General features: G+C 34.8%; 3 protein-coding genes across 5 annotated transcripts in view; all 3 read right to left on the bottom strand.

Annotated features, from left to right (window-relative positions):
- The window catches only part of LOC127979732 (antigen peptide transporter 2-like), a 412,715-nt gene that overhangs the window by 316,734 nt on the left and 76,399 nt on the right, over positions 1–19,582 (bottom strand). The gene's annotated exons all lie outside the window — the stretch shown is intronic.
- Positions 1–19,582, bottom strand: part of LOC127979734 (patr class I histocompatibility antigen, alpha chain E) — a 268,175-nt gene that overhangs the window by 197,492 nt on the left and 51,101 nt on the right. The gene's annotated exons all lie outside the window — the stretch shown is intronic.
- The window catches only part of LOC127979735 (HLA class I histocompatibility antigen, A alpha chain), a 340,316-nt gene that overhangs the window by 274,297 nt on the left and 46,437 nt on the right, over positions 1–19,582 (bottom strand). Inside the window, exons 4-8 of one of the 2 annotated variants that reach the window (XM_052585354.1) lie at positions 10,008–10,280; positions 9,516–9,614; positions 9,384–9,401; positions 9,116–9,169; positions 6,840–9,027 (exon numbers count right to left, since the gene is read on the bottom strand). The exons of the other annotated variant lie outside the window; for it this stretch is intronic. Of the exons in view, the coding sequence (XP_052441314.1) occupies positions 9,120–9,169; positions 9,384–9,401; positions 9,516–9,614; positions 10,008–10,280 (440 nt within the window). The 3' untranslated portion in view covers positions 6,840–9,027; positions 9,116–9,119. Of the gene's footprint in view, positions 1–6,839; positions 9,028–9,115; positions 9,170–9,383; positions 9,402–9,515; positions 9,615–10,007; positions 10,281–19,582 lie in introns of those variants that run through there. 2 annotated transcript variants of the gene reach the window in all.

Genomic DNA, 19,582 nt, shown 5'->3' with positions numbered 1-19,582 from the left:
CATCGATGGCTTGCCGCATTAGCCACTTATGATTTTAGCTTACAGTACAAGCCAGGAAAGCAAAATGTGGATGCGGACGTATTGTCCCGATATCCTTTCAGCATGGAGTCTGAAGAGTGGGCAGAAATACCACAAACAGCAGTAAAGGCTGTATGTCAACTAACCAGCTCGTCTTTAGGTGGTGAGTCTCCTTCAAGGTTGATAGACCAACTCTGTGTCTCTCCACAAAGTATTCCAACAATGTATGCTTGTCCTACCGAGCTTGAAATTGGTCAAATGAAGTTGTGGACACACGAAGATCTAAGGTCAGCTCAGGACCAAGACCCCATCATTGCTCCAGTAAAAAATGAAGTGGTTTCAAACAAGGTGCTTACCATGCCCAAAAGCTCAAATCCAGCTGTGGCACTATTACAACGACAAAGCCAAAAATTAACCATCAGAGACAATCTTCTATATAGAGTAATTACTGATCAAGATGGAAAAGAAAGATGGCAAATGGTTTTACCTGAGAAGTTCCATCTTCAGGTAATGAAATCCTTGCATGATGATGCAGGTCACTTGGGGGTTGAGCGGACTTTTGAACTGCTAAGAGATAGGTTCTACTGGCCTAAAATGCACCAGGACATTGATCGGTATGTGAAGACTTGTGGAAAGTGTGTGGTCAGGAAAACTTTGCCACAGAGGTCATCACCACTGAATCGCATCACTAGCAGTGGGCCTTTAGATCTTGTATGTATGGATTTCCTCTCCATAGAACCTGATTCAAAAGGGATTGCAAATGTACTGGTCATAACAGATCATTTTACACGTTATGCTCAAGCCTTCCCTACAAAGGATCAAAGAGCTGTGACCGTGGCCAAAGTTCTGTGGGAGAAATTTTTTGTCCACTATGGATTGCCCGCAAGAATACATTCTGATCAAGGCAGAGACTTTGAGAGCCGTCTCATTAAAGAGCTTCTGGGAATGTTGGGGATCCGAAAATCTCGTACCTCACCTTACCATCCGCAGGGTGACCCTCAACCTGAGCGATTCAATCGCACCCTTCTTTCAATGTTGGGTACCCTTGATCCTGCAAAGAAAGCAAAATGGAGCCAATATATTAGTCAGCTGGTACATGCTTATAATTGTACCAAGAATGAAGCAACTGGTTACTCGCCGTACTATCTATTGTTTGGGCGGGAGGCTCGCCTACCTGTGGATCTTTGTTTTGCAACTTCACCTAATGGAGATAATGAAGTAACATATCAGCAGTATGTGGAAAGAATGAGACATGAACTTCAAGAAGCTTACCAATTAGCAGAGGAGGCTTCTTTGAAAAATCATCAACGGAATAAACAACATTATGACAAGAGAGTGAAACCTCAAATGTTGGAAAAAGGAGATCGTGTTTTCATTCGAAACCTGGCTCAAACAGGAAAGCAAAAATTGGAGGACAGGTGGAATTCTGTGCCTTACATAGTAGTGGAGAGGTTAAGACACTTACCTGTATATAAGCTAAGACCTGAGACAGGAACTGGACGATTGAGGACTCTCCACAGAGATCATCTGTTGCCAATTGGAGACAGTGTCAGAATTCCTGCTCTGAGTGGTGGAGAAGAAATAAGACCTCCAGTAACTAGGGCACAAAGTGTGAAGAAAAAACAATTAAGAGAAAAAGTAGCTACTATGAATGAACCTAACAGAGTAGAAACGTCTTCTGAGAGTGAGGATGATATTTGCTACCATGTACCAGACCGAAGTGGACTGCAGACCAAGACACTGCACACAGTATTACCTGAACTTGTTGGTGAGAAGGTTGTGCACAGTGCTGATGGAAGTAGAACTTTAAAAGACAAGGTGTCTGAGAAAAGTCTGGAAGAGAATATGAGAGAGAATTCCTATTCAAACCCTGAAATGGAAGTGGAGGAGTTACCAAAAGAGAAAGTTCAAGTCAGCAACCTACCAACAGTGGAGATAGCATCTACGGATAGACGTTCAAGGAGAACTGTAAAACCGGTCATTAAGCTAAGCTATGATAATCTCGGCAAGCCTTCAGACAGACCTTTAGCTATTGTATACAAGGGTATGGTCATACATCTTGGGAGCTCTGGGGAGAAGAAAAACGTTTGTGGTACCTTCTGGTGTCATCCACTGGCCCAGTGTGCTAAGTGTAACAAAGTAAACTCTAATTCAGCTTTACTGGCCACAATACAGAGTTAAGTTTGACTTTCCCTGTAATCTCATGGGGACATGAGAATTTTAAGAGGGGGGAGAGTGTAACCCAGGTATATTCCCCTCAAAGTTAAATAAAAAGTATTTAGGACTCTTTATAATAACGTTTAGTGGGTACTGAATTCATAGTTCTTTAAAATGTGTATATGGGCATCTACCCCTTTAAGAGCATCGTTTGTGTTATAGTTTGGTTGTAATATACATGTGCAAAACGTGGGTTTTACTAACAAGTTAGTTTGTCCGTTATTCATTGGTGAATAATTGATTAAGCCCGCCTGATATCTACGTAATGCGAAGTTTGATTGGTTCTTGAGAGTGGAGGGGAAAAGGAGAGAAGAAGAAAGAAAGCGAACGGAACAGGTGTGTGTCAAAGCGCGCTGTTGTATGTGTGAGAGAATCGCGATTAATCCGGATAGGATTGATTTTTATTTATTTTTTAGCAACAAAAAGTATTGAAATAGTTTATTTAGCAGTATTTGTTTTGTTTTCACAAAGTTCGCTGGCTGTAGGCTGAATGCTGAGTTAACTTTCTGTTTGTCAGTACACTTGTGTGAGTTCCAGACGAGTTAGTGCTTACTACAAACGAAATAGTGACTACTAAAGTGAACTTTTAATATCAACGTGAATAACGGTGATAAGGAGAAGTTTAGCGACTGGACATCCAGGTAGCGCCCTGAATTACCGAGAGATTCAGGGTTCCCCTGGCAACGAGGGATCGCGAGGTTCGTCAGGACGTGCATATCAGTGAGAACCGAGGGATTAAAGTTTCCTAACAAGGGAGGACTCTTCACTACGGTTAAGGTATTTCAGTTTAATATTTATTTGGCTCTTCGGAGTGAAGCGGCCAATTATCTTTTTGTTTTGTGGCCACAACGCACGCGAGCAACGGTTACAGGCCTGCAACGAGGGGTGAGCGTGATTGGGTGTGTATGTGTGTGTGTGTGGGCCCACGTGAGTTAATGTGTTTATCTGTCAAATTATAACTGCTGCTTTATTTGCAACAAGGGGTTTGATTTATTAATATTCCTTTTCTGTTAAAGGGAAGTTTCTTATATTTTACATGTAAATAGATGGGCATTTAAAACCGTGTAAGAACTATATTGAGGGACATTTGATTTATTATTTGGTAAAAAGAGTCATACTCAACAGCTAACTTTAATATTCCTCTGTAGATTGACATACAATTGTGAAAGTACATTTATCTGAGATTGTGTATCATTTAATATTCTAACTGCCCAATTGTGCTCATTTTAAAAGAGGCAGTTAATTGTAGTTTACTTTTTATTTATTCTGCCCTTTTGTTTCATATTTTCTATTTTTCATTTAAATTCATATTGGTTTTAATAAACATTGTAATCGTTTTACTTGAAGTGATTTCATCGAGTGGTTGAGTTGAAGGTTAACCTGAATATTTCGTATTGTGTTAATTTATATTCACCTAAAAAGTCAGGGTTATAGCTACACATAGGGAATAGTGTTTGTGCTTGAAGGGTGTTAAGAGAGTTCCCTTATAATAAGTCGAGAGACTGCAAAGTTTGAACCCGAGTACCCGCCTTAAGAGCTCAAGTACATCATTACTGAGAGGGAAGAGGGTGCTACACTAGCGACATGCTAATCATGCTAGAGACATGCTAGCGACATGCTAATAATGCAAGAAACATGCTAGCAACATGTTAATCATGCTAAAATCATGCTAGCAACATGGTAGTCGCATGCTAATCATGCTAGAAACATGCTAACAACATGCTAATCATGCTAAAATCATGCTAATAATGCTAGCAACATGCTTATCGCATGCTAGTCAAGCAAAAATAAATATTTCTGGATTTTTCCTTCTGTATAATTGTTTTTTAATCCACATTTATTTATTTTTTCATTTTTTGTTTACATGTATTTCTACATTTCTTTATCCATATAATGAGGGGTGTTTTTTACTTCAGACATCGAGCTCAGAAGACGCAGTAAAGGAAAGGAAGGTGCTTTGGACCTGACAATTATTTTAAACCATACTTAAACCATGATAGAAGATCTTGGCCACTTCTAAGACATTCATTATGACTTGCACTATACTCAAAGTTCTGAAAGCTTCTTCCTTGTCTTAGCCATGCCCCTCTTATTACCATATGGACAAATAAATACATGAATAAACGTAGAAATTAATAAATGTGGACACAAATGCACGCATAAATAAATAAAAATAAAAGTGAAATAAGAAAATAAATAAGTGTGAAGAATGAATGAATGTATACATGAAACAAATATGATTAAAAATACAATTATATAAAAAGTAAAAATACCAATTTATTTTGTTTTTACATTTATATGGATGTATGCATGTATGCAGGGCCGGTGTCCTGACATTTTATCCTACCCTGTCAGATTTTCCTACGCGGGTTTACTGCGCACGCGCACATCAATATCGCGTCCTTTGTGCTTTGTCTCATGCTAAACAACGATATTTAATGTATCTGCATTACTGTAAGGGTAGGTTTAGGGCTGGGGTAGGTGTAGACTTTAATAAAAACGCAATCTAATTGGTAGAAAATAATATTTATTGTTGGTTTCCTGTAACTGTATCCCTTTTAGCTACAACCGCGAATATAACATATAATTACTGTATTTGCAGTACTGTAAGGGTATGATTAGGGTTGTGGTAGGTGTAGACGTTAATAAACCATAACTTTACAGTAGCATTTTTCGTTGTGGAATTGTGCTACCCACTGTTTTGGTGGGAGGTAGGAAAATCTGACAGCGTAGGACAAATCGACAGAACACCTGCCCGCGGCATAGGCTGTATAGGCAAATGCTAAGGGCGCCACTCATCCATAGGGGCGCCAGAATGAGTGAACGAGTGAATTTTTTTTTTTTTTTTTTTTTTTTACATATTTTTTTTAATAATAGGCTACTATTTAAAAACCATTAATTCGAAATACTACCAAATAAAGCAAAAAAAAAAAAAAGTCCGGCTCTTCAGTCTTCAGTCTTCAGTCATCGAGTGCTTGAAGTGCGTCAGAAACAGAGCGCGCGCACGATCAGTTGTTGGTAATTTGTTGTGTAGCGTGCCCGACGCCGCATCCAATGTAGACAGCACTGCTTTTGTTAACACACAGCTCGTAGAAACGGGCCTGGCAGCTCGCGCCAGTTCTAGACACGGTGAAAGTTTCCTGGTTGTGACGGAAGACCGAATTTACATGACACATTATAAATGAGCATAGTCTGCGATAGATACAGTGCCAAAAAGAAGAGAAGAGGATAAAGACAGAGGTAAAGAGATGTAGCGAAAGAACAATTTATTGCATAGGAGTAAGATACTATAATTTCATGGCAGTTATTTTTACCTTAAACTTAATGTTAGCAGTTGTTCTGAGTTCTGAGTCCCCAGACTGTGATTTTGTACAATCATGTCAGTTTTAAGACGCAGTTTTTATTATCACTTTTTTATTAATGTTTTACTCTACAGTTGTGCAGTTTTGGGGGGATACAGTACAGGCCAAAAGTTTGGAAACATTACTATTTTTAATCTTCTGCTCATCAAGCCTGCATTTATTTGATCAAAAATACAGAAAAAATGTAATATTGTGATATATTATTACAATTTAAAATAATTTGTTTTCAATTTATTATACTTTAAATTATCATTTATTTCTGTGATGCAAAGCTGAATTTTCAGCATCATTACTCCATTCTTCAGTGTCACATGTGACATCCAGTCTATCACATGATCCTTTAGAAATCATTCTAATATTCTGATTTATTATGAGTGTTGGAAACAGTTCTGCTGTAATGTGTGTGTGTGTGTGTGTGTGTGTATATATGTATATATATATATATATATATATATATATATGCTAAATCATGAACACAATGACAGGGTGAAATGGGCTGTGATGCATGGGGCGCCAGGTAAAATCTTGCCTAGGGCAGCAAATTGGTCAGGGCCGGCCCTGCATGTATGTATTGATTGATTCATTCATTCATTAATTTAGCTAGAAGCTTTGGAATTCCATGCATTCTAGTTTGTTCAGCAATATTACTGCAAGTTATCATCAATTAAACTAGTGTGACCCTTACCTTTCTTAAAGGGGTCCTATTACGCCCTTTCACAAAGTCTTGATTTTGTTTTGGGGGTGTACTAAAACAGGCTCTCATTTTAGGTTGATCGAAAAACATATAATTTACATATATATAAATTACAACACCTCTCTCCCCAGTATGGCATGAACAGCTCGAATAGTTCCTGCATCAAATGAGGGCCCGCCTTCTGAAATACGAAATGGGCTGTGATTGGTTAGCTGGGCCAGTCTGTGTTGTGATTGGCAGCACTCTGCAACATACTTTAACCAAATCCTTAAATGAGTCTTAAAAGTTCAGAATTTTTTGATGTCATATCTAAGCAGCTGAGTAGTATCTCTTCTTTCCTGTCTCATTGTCAGTACTCACTTTCCGTGCCTTATTTCTGCAAAATTCTACTGCATCACTGCAGTGGTGAATACAGTATTTCTGATTAATATTTCATATCAAGTTGGAGAAGAAATCATAGGTAGGCATATACTGTTCTGTAATTCCGGTTAATTGATAGATTCTGACATGAATTCTGCTGTTTTGGTAAGACACTCACCGCTTCAAACTCTTTTTTAATGAGGTTTATTTATTTTTAAGGAATCAAAACAACATTACAACTTTTGGAAGGTAACCAATATACAAATAAACATATGTGCCTTACTTCAGCACGGAAACCTCAAAGAAAATTGTCTGTATTTTACTGTACTGTTCAGATTCATTGACAATTGTTTAACAAGAATCAGTTATCACTGTATAGTTCAACTTCTTATCTAAATTATTTAAAACAAAAATAAGGACATAAACAGAAAAAAAGCCCCAAAATCCCAAACAAGGAATAAAATATGAAGCCTACATATTGGTTGTTTGATTTAATTGATGAAATAGCCCAATTGCACAATTCATACAATCTAGACCATTTTAAAGTCTATTTAAAGCAATTAAAAGTATAATAAACTATTTGATCACAGACATCCTCTTTAGAGAATTGAAGAGATGAATCTTCTTTAGCTGGAAAAGGCTGTTGCACCCAGGTACACCACATTTAACCCTTTTCAGGGTTAGTACTGATATCACAAACCTACAGATCAATCTTGCAAATCAATCATTTGTATTCTTTTTTTTGTCACTGAAGAGAAATTCATACATTTTCCATTTAGATTTCAGCTTAAATTAACAAGCTCATAACATTAATATATAACAAAAGTTGAACAGTGTAAAGAAGCAAAACATTTTCATATTTCAATTATTGCCAATTAATAAGACATGCAGATGGATCTTATTTCAGAATGATCCTGTGTGTGTATGAGTCAGGGGCGTAGCCATATTTTCAGAAGTGAGGGGAACAGAAATTATATATATATATATATATATATATACACACACACACACACACACACACACACACACACACACACATTACAATATAATAGAAAACATTACAATATAACATTTCTGTAATCTAGCCTACCAGTCAACAGGTTTTGAACAGTAAGATTTTTAATGTTTTTAAAGAAGTATCTTCTGCTCACCAAGCCTGCATTTATTTGATCCAAAGTACAGCAAAAGTTTTTACAATTTAAAATAACTATTTTCTATTTGAATGTATTTTAAAATGTAATTTATTCCTGTGATCAAAGGTGAATGTTCAGCATCATTACTCCAGTGTCACATCCTTAAGAAATCAAATCATTCTAATAGGCTGATTTGCTGATTATCATATTTAAAAATATGAGTACATTTTTTTAAAGCATTCATTGGTGAATAGAAGGATCCAAAGATCAGCATTTATGTGAAATAAAAAGCCTTTGCAACATTATACAGTATATCATTCAAAAATATATCTTTTTTTGGAAAATAAATTATAGAAATGAATACTTTTATTTAGCAAGCTTTAAAATCTCAATAAATAACATTTTGAAATATATTCAAATAGAAAACAGTTATTTTAAAAAGTCTAGTAAAATATTTCTGTTTACTGTTTTGCTGTACTTTGGATCAAATAAATGCAGGCTTGGTGAACAGAAGAGACTTGACTGGTAGTGGATACTATAGGGAACTTTAATTATTCTCTAATTTCTAGCTTTTAATTAGCTTAGAAATCTATAACTGCTTGACAATAACAAATAATAATGATTTTTGTTATATACTACAAACACTTATTTATCACATAATAAGGCAAAATAGTTTCTATACCGTAATAAATCTGTCAATTAGCACTGTTTTGTTGATACACTGTATTTATCACCTGCTGGAGATGACTTGAAAAACCATATATTGTCGCAATCGTATAATCGTCTTCATGTTTCCAAAAGTTTCTGTTCTTCTGTCAAAACAACTGTTTTCATACAGTGATAGCTGGACGCTGTTGCCCATATTAGGAGTTTCCTGAGACTTTCTGCGCGAGAGCGCGCTCCGGCTTCGAGGATGAATGAAACACACACTTCATGAGAGTTTAGCGATTCTGGGTCCGAATAAAATATCAGGTCATGAGCAGACTATCCTGTCTCTTTGAGTTTAAATCTATATTTATTCACACCAGCTCTTGAAAACATTTATGCGAACACATTTGGCTGAAAAAGTGCAGGGAGACGAATTTCCATGATATTAAAAGTGGGGGGGGGGGGACATGTCCCCCGTGTCCCCCGCGTAATCTACGCCCCTGGATATGAGTGTTTGTGTTCAGTGCTGAAAGCAAGATGGACAGCAGGATAAGCTTCTTTTTTTCGACTTCATCTCTCCAACACTTCTAGTCCCCTAAAATCCAGAAGAAATACATGATATTTTATCCATTTCATTCGACTGGGACAGTTACACTGATAAATAACAGTAATAACACACTCACATCTTTATGCTTGTGGATCTGTACGAGCCGAGCTGTTTGAACCATCATCAGAGGCTACAACAGAAAATGAAAATTACAACAAAAACATCACGACAGACTTTCATTTCTGTTTAGATTACATCAGAGAAAAACATTTCAGAAATTCTCAGAAATTTCAAAACAAAAATAGAAAAAAACATTTTTATTTAAATAATGTATGAACATTGTATGCACTATAAAGCAGTCTGTTATTAATCCATTTATACCAAATAAAGCTTGAGGAACTTACCATTGACAGGTTTGAAGCCTGAAAAACAACCAGAGACGAGGTTCAGTCACCCAACAGAGCAGCACAAAAATGTGTAAAACATAAAATATAGTCAATATAGTGATGATAATAATATCTGAGTCTCTGTCTCACCTTTCTTTTTCTGATACACTTTAAACACAACAACACCGATGACAGCCAACAGAATCAGAGCCAGAACAACACCAACGATGATGGCGATGAGAGGAGAATCTGAAGAATTACATTTGAAGAAATGTCTGATTACTAAAGAGCCTGACAATAAAACCTCTTATTTACAGCAGATATAAAATTGATTGTGATGTCTGTAGTACATTAATAACAACAGCAACCAATAATAACACAGACCAGAAGATATTATGTGTGTGCTGAAGGAACTTTCCAGTTTTATTTTTTTTTTCCTGCATTTTGAATTTTACACTGCACTGCATCATGTTTTAGAGTTGACAGAAATGTCTGTAAAACTACTGGATAAATCCTGTCAGTACTTTGTGTGTCATTTTACAGATTTATTTTTTACAGTGTAAAAAATATTTCCATTAACGTTTTTTTTGTTTCACGGTCTACTCAACAAGACAATCACTCTTACCATAACCAAGATCTTACCATCTTTCAGGATCTCTCTGAAGGTTTTTCCCTGATGCTCCACCACACAGATGAACTCATTCTTCTTCAGCTCTTCAGGTGTAACTGTGAGGGTGCTGGTCTTCTGAAAGGTCCCGTCCTCATTAGGAAGAGGTTGTCCAACCTCCACATCCTCATGATGCTCCTGGTCATTCTTCATCCAGGAGATTGTTACATCTTTGGGGTAAAATCCTGTAGCATGACACTTGACTGGAGACGAGGAAGACTTCTTCAGCACAGACACCTGAGGAGAAACTGAAGAGAGAGAGAGATTTCAAATGATCCACAAATCATGGATGCATTGTCTTCAGTGAACATCTTTCACACCTACAGTATTGTTTAGACTACATTCAAAGAACACTTCTATTATTAACTTCTACAAACAATGACCACAATACCTGTTATGCTTAAAATATAAGAACAATCTACACTGAAGAAAATAAATGTTTTAAATCTCAAGTGACAAAATGAAGTGAAAAGAGACTTCTAGTATAAGATTATTTGGGAAACACTGCTGGATCGGTTCTGATGTACCTGTTTTCTCCAGGCTGCTCTTTCCAAACTCCAGATACTTCTTCAACGAATCGATGCACTCAGTGTTGAAGTAATTTCTGTTAATCTCAATCAAGCCTTTGTCATTGTTTAACTTCTGTGCAGAGAGGAATCCTTCCTGCACTGAAGAAATATATCTCATCTCCTTCAGATCCAGAATCAGAAAGTCCTCTCCATCATAACCATCTTTACGAAACCCATTTGTTTCTCCAGTCTGATCATCCCAATCACAGCCGTAAATCAACTGGAATGTGTGCACACCTGAAGAACAGAGACAGTGCATACATTCATATGAATAATGTTTTTATACACTCAGAATGAAATCATAAGTTCGTCAAAAATTCCCAACACGTTCGACTGAGAATCAAACTACAGACAACAGCCAGGGATCAGTTATATTTTATTTGGTCATTGATGAGGTGAAACAAACACAGATTTCTAAATATCATCGTGCCAGATAAAAGCAATCGAAATGAATGGAATGTATCTATTGATCAAACTGATCTCTGATCTGCTGTGGTGGAGAAGACAGCTGTCAGCAATCAGTTTGATCACAGAGATCAGAGTATCTGTGACTTTCTAACCCTAACCTTCATTCGACTTCTCAAAGCAAAGCTTCATTTCCAGAATCTGACAAACTCGTCTGATCCTGAGGAACCACAGGAGACACAGATTAAAACACACTTGTGTCATAAAGATCCTGTGATTCATATAATCAGAACTGGTCCATTTCTTATAAAAAAAGAAATATTAATCAAATTATTTATGGCATTTGGTTCAGTCGGTTCATTTACTGACTCCAAGCTTTTAGTATAGTGCATAATGTTTCAAAAGCTTTTTATTTCAGATAAATACTGATCTTTCTAGTCATCAAAAATCCTGATGTACTTAACTGTTTTAAATATTGATAATAATAGTAATAATAATAATAACAATAATAATAATAATGTTAATGAAATTGAAAATACAGCTTTGATCACAGAAATAAATTACAGTTTACAATATATTCCCATAGTAAAAATATTCCACAACATTACTGCTCTTGCAGTACTTTGCATCAAATAAATGCAGGCTTAATGAGACTTCTTTAAAAACATAAAAAATCTTGTTCTGTTCAAAAACTTTTGACTGGTATAGTGTATATTTGTATGTAATATAGGTTTGTTAAATCTAGGGTATTTGAGTTATTTTAAGATAAATAACATTCTGTTGTAATAAATGTAAATGGTGTGGTTGTTTTCAAGTTCTGAAGCAGAACCAGATCATTTTTTACAAAAGAAGAACAAAATTAAAAATATTATCAAGACAAACTTTATGTTTCTTGAGAATCTGTTTAAAAAGCCTGAAGTCTGAAGTCGTTTTAAATTTGAATCGCTTTTAAAAGTTTGAAGTTTGAACACCTGAAATTTAATAAAAAAATATATTTTCAGTTAAATCAGTGTAATAAATTTTTGTTTGATAATATTTTTCCTTTTTTAATTTTGTATTTTGAGAGAATTTCTTGGTACTAATTAATATACGCAAGAATAATGATCACTTTTTTCCCCATCAAATTTTAATTTTTTCCTAATATTGTCATCTCATCTGAAGCATCTCTGATCACACATTTTTATTTTAAGTAAAATCAATGTAATATATTTTTGTTTGATCATATTTTTTCTTTTGAATTTTGTATTTTTAGAAAATTTCACGGTAATAATTAATATTTATGCAATAACAATGATACATTTTTCCCCATCGAAAATAATTATTAAAGAATTCATCTCATCTAAAGCATCTCTGTTCACACATTTCACTTCTTCTCTGTTTCTAAAGCAGAACCAGTTAATTTCTTACAAAAGAAGAACTGGATAAAAAATATATTAAAAGACAAACTTTATGTTTCTTGAGAATCAGTTTAAAAAGTGTGAAGTTTGAAGTCGTTTTAAATTTGATTCTTTTTTAAAAGCTTGAAGTTTAAACACCTGGGCCCGTATTCATAAAGATTCTAAGAATCCTCTCAGAAAACTCTTAATTTAGCTTAAAAACTTTTACGTAGGAGTCTTAGCTTAAGAGCGATTCAGGACCGATCTGAGAGCAACTCTGAGTAAGGAAAAGACAAAAACTTTCATCTTAGTGAGGAGGCGGGGTTGACCCCGTTGCTATGTATGACACAATCTTTTGAAGACTGTGATTGGTTGGTTGACCAAGAAAAAAAAAAAAAAGAGTGATTTTAGGTATAGGGTCTATTCTAATTCTCACTTTGAATGTACATTCGTAATTTTTCCTATTTGACTCTCTCTCTCTCACACACACACACACACACACATTATATGTGTGTATATAAATCCTTTTTTTATTTACCATGCTTTTAATTTCCTATAAGGTATTTGATTGGCTTCGAATGATAAAAATTGTTCCACTCTTTCTATTTACAGTGATTGCTGTCCTATTTAAGTGGCGGTTTGAATGTTGGTTTTAATGTATTAAACATGGAATCAAAACCAAGAAGGGTGAGAAAGCCCAAACTGGACAGAGGAACAGTGTTTACTGTTAGCCCAGTTAATGGATGAACACAAAGCCATTCTTAAAGGATAATTTGGGCCGGGTGTCACAGCAAGGGACAAGAAGCAGACGTGGGAGCGTATAGCACAAACTATTAACGGTTCATTCCCCCTGTTTGTGCGCACCTAAGCCTGCTATATTCATAAATGCAGTTTTTTGAGCTTGCAAGGTGGGAATGTCCAGTGGAAACTAAATGAACTGCGACACAATAAGATGTTCTGAAAGTGCTGTAATTGTTTGTGTGATCACTCTGCTTACAGAAGGTTGTGACAGACCCAAATCATCACTATTGCATTGTTGCATTTTCCCAGTTGCCAAATATCATAATGTAGTGATTACTTTAATTTATATATTAAATTATAAATTATTATATAATCTATAGCGTCTTATTAACTCGCTGTCATCCATTGTCTGCAACACATTTCTTCTGCCTCTTCATCTTTCTGCCATTTTCTCCTCTGCTAAAGACACTCTTAAGCCTCTTAAAAGTCCTCGTCTGTGCTCCTAAGGGCCCAGGGCCCGTATTCATAAATAATCTTAAGGCAAAAAGTAGCTCCTAGTGACAAAATTCTAAGAAAATTCTTAGAAATGTGGGCGTTTACTCTTAAAATTAAAGAATAAATCCTGGTAAAGAAAAAAGTAATTCAGAAAGCATCTTAACCCTTAAAAGACGTCAAAGTCAAACTTGTTAGGAGCACAGACGAGGACTTTTAAGAGACTTAAGAGTTTCTTTAGCAGAGGAGAAAATGGCAGAAAGACGAAGAGTCAGAAGAAATGTGTTGCAGACAATGGATGACAGGAAGTTAATTAGATGCTATAGATTAGATAGACACTATCACATTTTCTAACTGTTTTTAAATTCATTTTAAGTAAATGTTTTAATCATTTTAAAAGTTTTAAAATTGCTTGTTTTATTTTTGTTATTATTTTTCTTCATGATTATTTTACTTTCTTTTATGTAAAGCACTTTGCATTACCATTGTGTACGAAATGTGCTATATAAATAAACTTGCCTTGCCTTGCCTAGATTGTGCAGCGATCATGTTTGTGACTGATCTCATTAGAGATGTGCTAACATCTCCGACACAGCGCAGAAATGCCATAGCGTCAGAAATTAAAGTAATCACTACATTACGATATTTGGCAACTGGGAAAATGCAACAATGCAATAGTGATGATTTGGGTCTGTCACAACCTTCTGTAAGCAGAGTGATCACAAACAATAACAGTCCTTTCATAACATCTTATTGTGTCAGGGGGAATGAACCGTTAATAGTTTGTGCTATACGCTCCCATGTCTGCTTCATGTCCCTCGCTGTGATACCCGGCCCCTCATCCACTAACTGGGCTAACAGTAAACACTGTTTGGCTTCCTTGTCCTTCTTGGTTTTGATCCAATGTTTGATACATTAAAACCAACATTCAAACCGCTACTTCAATCACTGTAAATAGAAAGAGTGAAACAATTTTTATCATTCTAAGCCAATCAAATACCTTATAGGAAATTAAAAGCATGTTAAATAAAAAAATGATTTATATACACACATATAATGTGTGTGTGTGTGTGTGTGTGTAAGAGAGAAGAGAGAGAGAGAGAGAGAGAGAGAACGGTCAAATAGGATAAATTACACATGTAAATTCAAAGTGAGAATTAGAATAGACCCTATACTTAAAATCCCTCTTTTTTCCTTCTTGGACAACCAACCAATCACAGTCTTCAAAAGATTAAGCTAAGACTCCTACGTAAAAGTTTTTAAGCTAAATTAAGAGTTTTCTGAGAGGATTCTTAGAATCTTTATGAATACGGGCCCTGAAATTTAATTATTTTTTTATTTTCAGTAAAATCACTGTAATAAATTTTTGTTTGATAATATTTTTCCTTTTTTAATTTTGTATTTTGAGAGAATTTCTTGGTACTGATTAATATTTCCGCAAGAATAATGATCACTTTTTTCCCAATGAAAAAAATATTTTTTTTTCCTAATATTGTCATCTCATCTGAACACACATTTTTATTTTAAGTTAAATCAATGTAATATATATTTGTTTGATAATATTTTTTTCTTTTGAATTTTGTATTTTTAGAGAATTTCACGGTAATAATGAATATTTACGAAATAATAATGATACATTTTTCCCATCAAAAATAAATAATAATAATAATAAAAATGCTAATATTCTGATCTCATATAATGCTGGGTACACACCAAAAGATTTTTTACATCTTATAAGATTCTCAAAATGTGATAGACCACAAACATGAGGATAAAACATCCTCGATTTAACCGTTTTGATCCTGTAGATCTTCATCCAGAGTCTCGACTGTGAACACAGGAAATCTCCTGAAATCTCGCGAGACTTCAGAATAAGCATCGTGGACGATATGCAGGAAGAAACTGCAATGATAGTGTTTGGAAAGATTTCTGTAGAAACATTGGAGCTGTTGGCACAAATCTCTGCTGTCCTCTTCAGTTTCACTGCTTCTGTCTTCCATCATCTCTCTTTCTGATCAGATATTGTTTCGTTTCACGAGGATTTCTGATCGTAAATATTAAACATGTTGAATGATTCATGATCGGGCGGCTCTGACGTTCTTCTGATCAGGTTCAGACACTTTTAACACATCTCACATCAAGAGAAGATCTGATCACATAATCTGGAGAAACATCAGGATAATCGGGACAGAGCTGGGATTGATGGAAGGGAAATCTGCCCTAAATCTGCTCGATTATCTTTTGGTGTGTATCCAGCCGAAATCATCTCTGTTCACACATTTCTCTTCTTCTTCTCTGTTTCTGAAGCAGAAGCAGTTCATTTCTCACAAAAGAAGAACCAGATTAAAAAGAAATTAAAAGATAAACTTCACGTTTCTTCAGAATCAGTTTAAAAAGCCTGACGTCGTTTTAACTTTGAATCACTTTTAAAAGCTTGACGTTTGAAGTTCAGCTGAAATTTAATACGTTTTTTATTTTCAGTAATATAAATGCAATACGTTTTAGTTTGATAATATTTTTTCTTTTTTAATTTCATATTTTGAGAGAATGTCATGCTAATAAATATTTCACGCAAGAATTGTGATCACTTTTTTCACATCAAATTTTTTTTTATTTCTTCTAATATTTTAATCTCATCTGAAGCATCTCTACTCACAGATTTTTATCTTCAGTAAAATCAATGTAATATGCTTTTGTTCAGTGATATTTTTTATTTAAAATTGTTCATTTTTAGAGAATTTGATGGTAATAATTAATATTTACACAATAATTATTATAAGTTTTTCCCCATGGAAAATATTTATTATAATAAAACTTCTAATATTTTCATCTCTAGATCATCTCTGTTCACACATTTCTCTTCTTCAGAAGAAGTTCATTTCTCACAAAAGAAGAGCGAGATTAAAAATAGATAAAGGACAAACTTTATGTTTCTTGAGAATCAGTTTAAAAAGAGTGAAGGTTGAAATAGTTTTACATTTCAAATGCTTTTAAAAGCTTGATCTTTGAACACCTGAAATGTTAATTATTTTTATTTTCAGTAATATCAATGTAATAAATATTTGTTCGATAATATTTTTTCTTTTTTCATTTTGTATTTTGAGAGAATTCCATGCTACTAATATATATTTTACGCAAGTATTTTGATCACTTTTTTCACATCAAAAATGTTCTTCTTTTCTTCTAATATTTTAATCTCATCTGAAGCATCTCTGATCACACATTTCTATTTTCAGTAAAATCAGTGTAATATGCTTTTGTTCAATAATATTTTTTCTTTAGAATTGATTAACTTGAGCTGAATATCACAAAGAAAAAATAATTTGCAGCATCAGAAGAAAACACACATTATATAATCACTTCTGAACACCACGAGCTTCAGACGAAACGCAGTCATGTCTCTTATTTTCAGTCCTGTTTCTTAATTATAACAAAGCTCTTTGACGAGACTTTGCTCAAACGTTTGAGAAAGACAAAACTAATGTTTCAGACGCTGTGAGATGAGATCAGATCCAGTTAAGCGTCTCGTCACAAAGCCTTGCGTCGTTTCGAAGCACATTGAGGAGTTTAAGTAAATAACAGTAGTTAATGCGCATGTTTTCTTACTGTATAAGACATTTATCTGACTTAGTTGAGTGCATATGTTTTTATTATGCACATTTTTATAATTTATGCGCATCTAGGTGTTTCCATCAAGCGTTTTTTAATGCGATATAAACATAAAAATAGGTGGATGTAAACATATAAAGCACAGTTTTTTATAGTTTAACTGCTACATTTTCATTACAAAATAACAATATACCAATCAAAGTTTATAAACAGTAGTATTTTGTTCATATATTGATATGAAATCGTTGGATATGACGTTGGATTGTGTAGCAATCTAATATTTAGTAATCGTCAGCTTTAAAGATGTTTTAGGTCAACAGACAGGTTACAGAGGAGGATAGAGGAATGATTAGTTGAAGCTTTAGTCTTAATAATTACTTGAGTAAAAGGAAAAGGTATGCAATGGAAAAGTAACAAGTTTATAATTAGTGTTCATGTCGTTTTTATACATTTATAAACAACTGTTTTCAGATTAGTGATGGACGAGAGAAGCTCTTTACTAACGTTACTCATACCCACAATTAAACATTTGAGCATATATACAGGTGTAAGGTTATATATTTTGTTTTATATATATACAGATATATATAGAGAGAGAGATAGAAAGTGAGAGAGATCGTCTTTCTATGCAGTTATCAGCAAATAATTAATGCCTTAAAATGCTAAATAATGTTAAATAAGAGATGTGCTGCAAAGAAAACTATATTTGATGCAAGTTTTTAAAGTGGATGCTAAAAATACTGTTTTTACTAATTGCTTTTACCATTAATCCATATTCTTTGTAAACTGTATGTTAACGTTTTTGCAGAAGTTTGTTTTTTGAGGAGCGCAGTGGGTTTCTGTGAAACAGAGCTCTGCTATTGGAGCATTATTAAACATGGAAGCTACACAAGAACCAATCAGATTCCTTGTCTTCACACGGACGGTTTGTGTTCTTTTAAATCCTGCAGTGTTCTAAAAGTGCATCGAAACAAGGAATCACCGTGACAACGCCAAACAAACAAGTGGATCCAAACCAACAGCTTTATTTCATCAAAGAGCCCTGCACTGAATCCTTGTTTCACATCAACATCCGTAAAACAACGAAACGGTTCAGTGCAGACTGCAATTCAGAAACCGTGTTCTCCTTTTTGCGCAGATTATTGCGAAGTTCAACCGGATCACAAGCAGAAACCTCGAGCAGGAATTCTTCTCGTTTTCTGGAAGTTTTCGAATCGAAGCTGGAATTCAAATCTCTCGGAGAATCTAACGCAAATCAAGTCTGCAGTAAGTTTGTATTTTTTTACCAATAGTGCAAGTCCATTTGTCAAGTTTAAAGAGATGTGTCTTCACTGTTGATCCTGATGTTTCATGTATTATTGCTTCGAGACACTACACACTTCTTCAAAACATGCTTTGTAAGTATTCTTCTAATTTAATATCTGTAAAAAGTGCTACAAGAAAGAAATCCCGATGTTTGTGTCAGCATTACGTCTATTCAAGAGATCTTATATAAAGTACACAGATAAATACAATGCAAGTAAAATATATACTTTGTTTTCCATCACATCTGATCAAATAAATCTTAAACGTGGATGAAACTGTTTCCAAACTATAAAAATCTCAAAGAATGGCGTCTTGAATTTTTTCCAATCAAACTTCTCGGCACAAAACGGTCTCTATTTAGCCCTTTCTCTCCTTTGTCCCGTGACAGTTTTAGCAACACCCCTTCTCCACCCTGTCACCTCACTCTCTCGTTTTGTTACAATCCTGTATAAATGTCATTGTCCTGATGAACACGAAGGAAGATATTTTAGGTAATGTTTGAAAGCAAACCAATCATGGGATGGATGTAACTGTTTTACTAAAGACGTGATGATCGCTGCCACGTCCCACTGAAGCCTGTTAAACATTTAAAAGTTACTTCAAGAGCCGCACTTTAAGCAGTTCACATGTTTTACAGGAACATGCACTTGTTTGCGTTGCGATATAATAATGTATTTTAATATGGCTTTACTTTCTTTCTTAGGACGGGGATCTAGTTGAACCTCGCGTGTCGATGGGAATTGCCTTTGGAGGTCACTGATACAGCAATCATTTCGGAGGATGGTTTAGTAATGAATGGACTGGAGGACGTTCCCCGAGATGTGTTTGCTGGTAATAACAGAAATATTTAGTCTTGTGTCTATTGTTGTAGTTTGGGTGTTGTGTCCAGGTTGATGGGTGACGGACTCCTTTACCCACAACACAAATGTCTGTTTTAATCAGTTATCTGTGTGTTTGCAGTAACACTAATCTTTTATTGTAGGGTTGAATTATTGATTGTTTCAATCACTGTTTTAAACATGCTTTGAAGAAACTATTTTTGTACACTGTTAC

Source organism: Carassius gibelio, chromosome B19 (genome assembly GCF_023724105.1).
Source record: "Carassius gibelio isolate Cgi1373 ecotype wild population from Czech Republic chromosome B19, carGib1.2-hapl.c, whole genome shotgun sequence".
Lineage (NCBI taxonomy): Eukaryota > Metazoa > Chordata > Actinopteri > Cypriniformes > Cyprinidae > Carassius > Carassius gibelio.
This window is presented reverse-complemented; position numbering and strand designations above follow the sequence as displayed.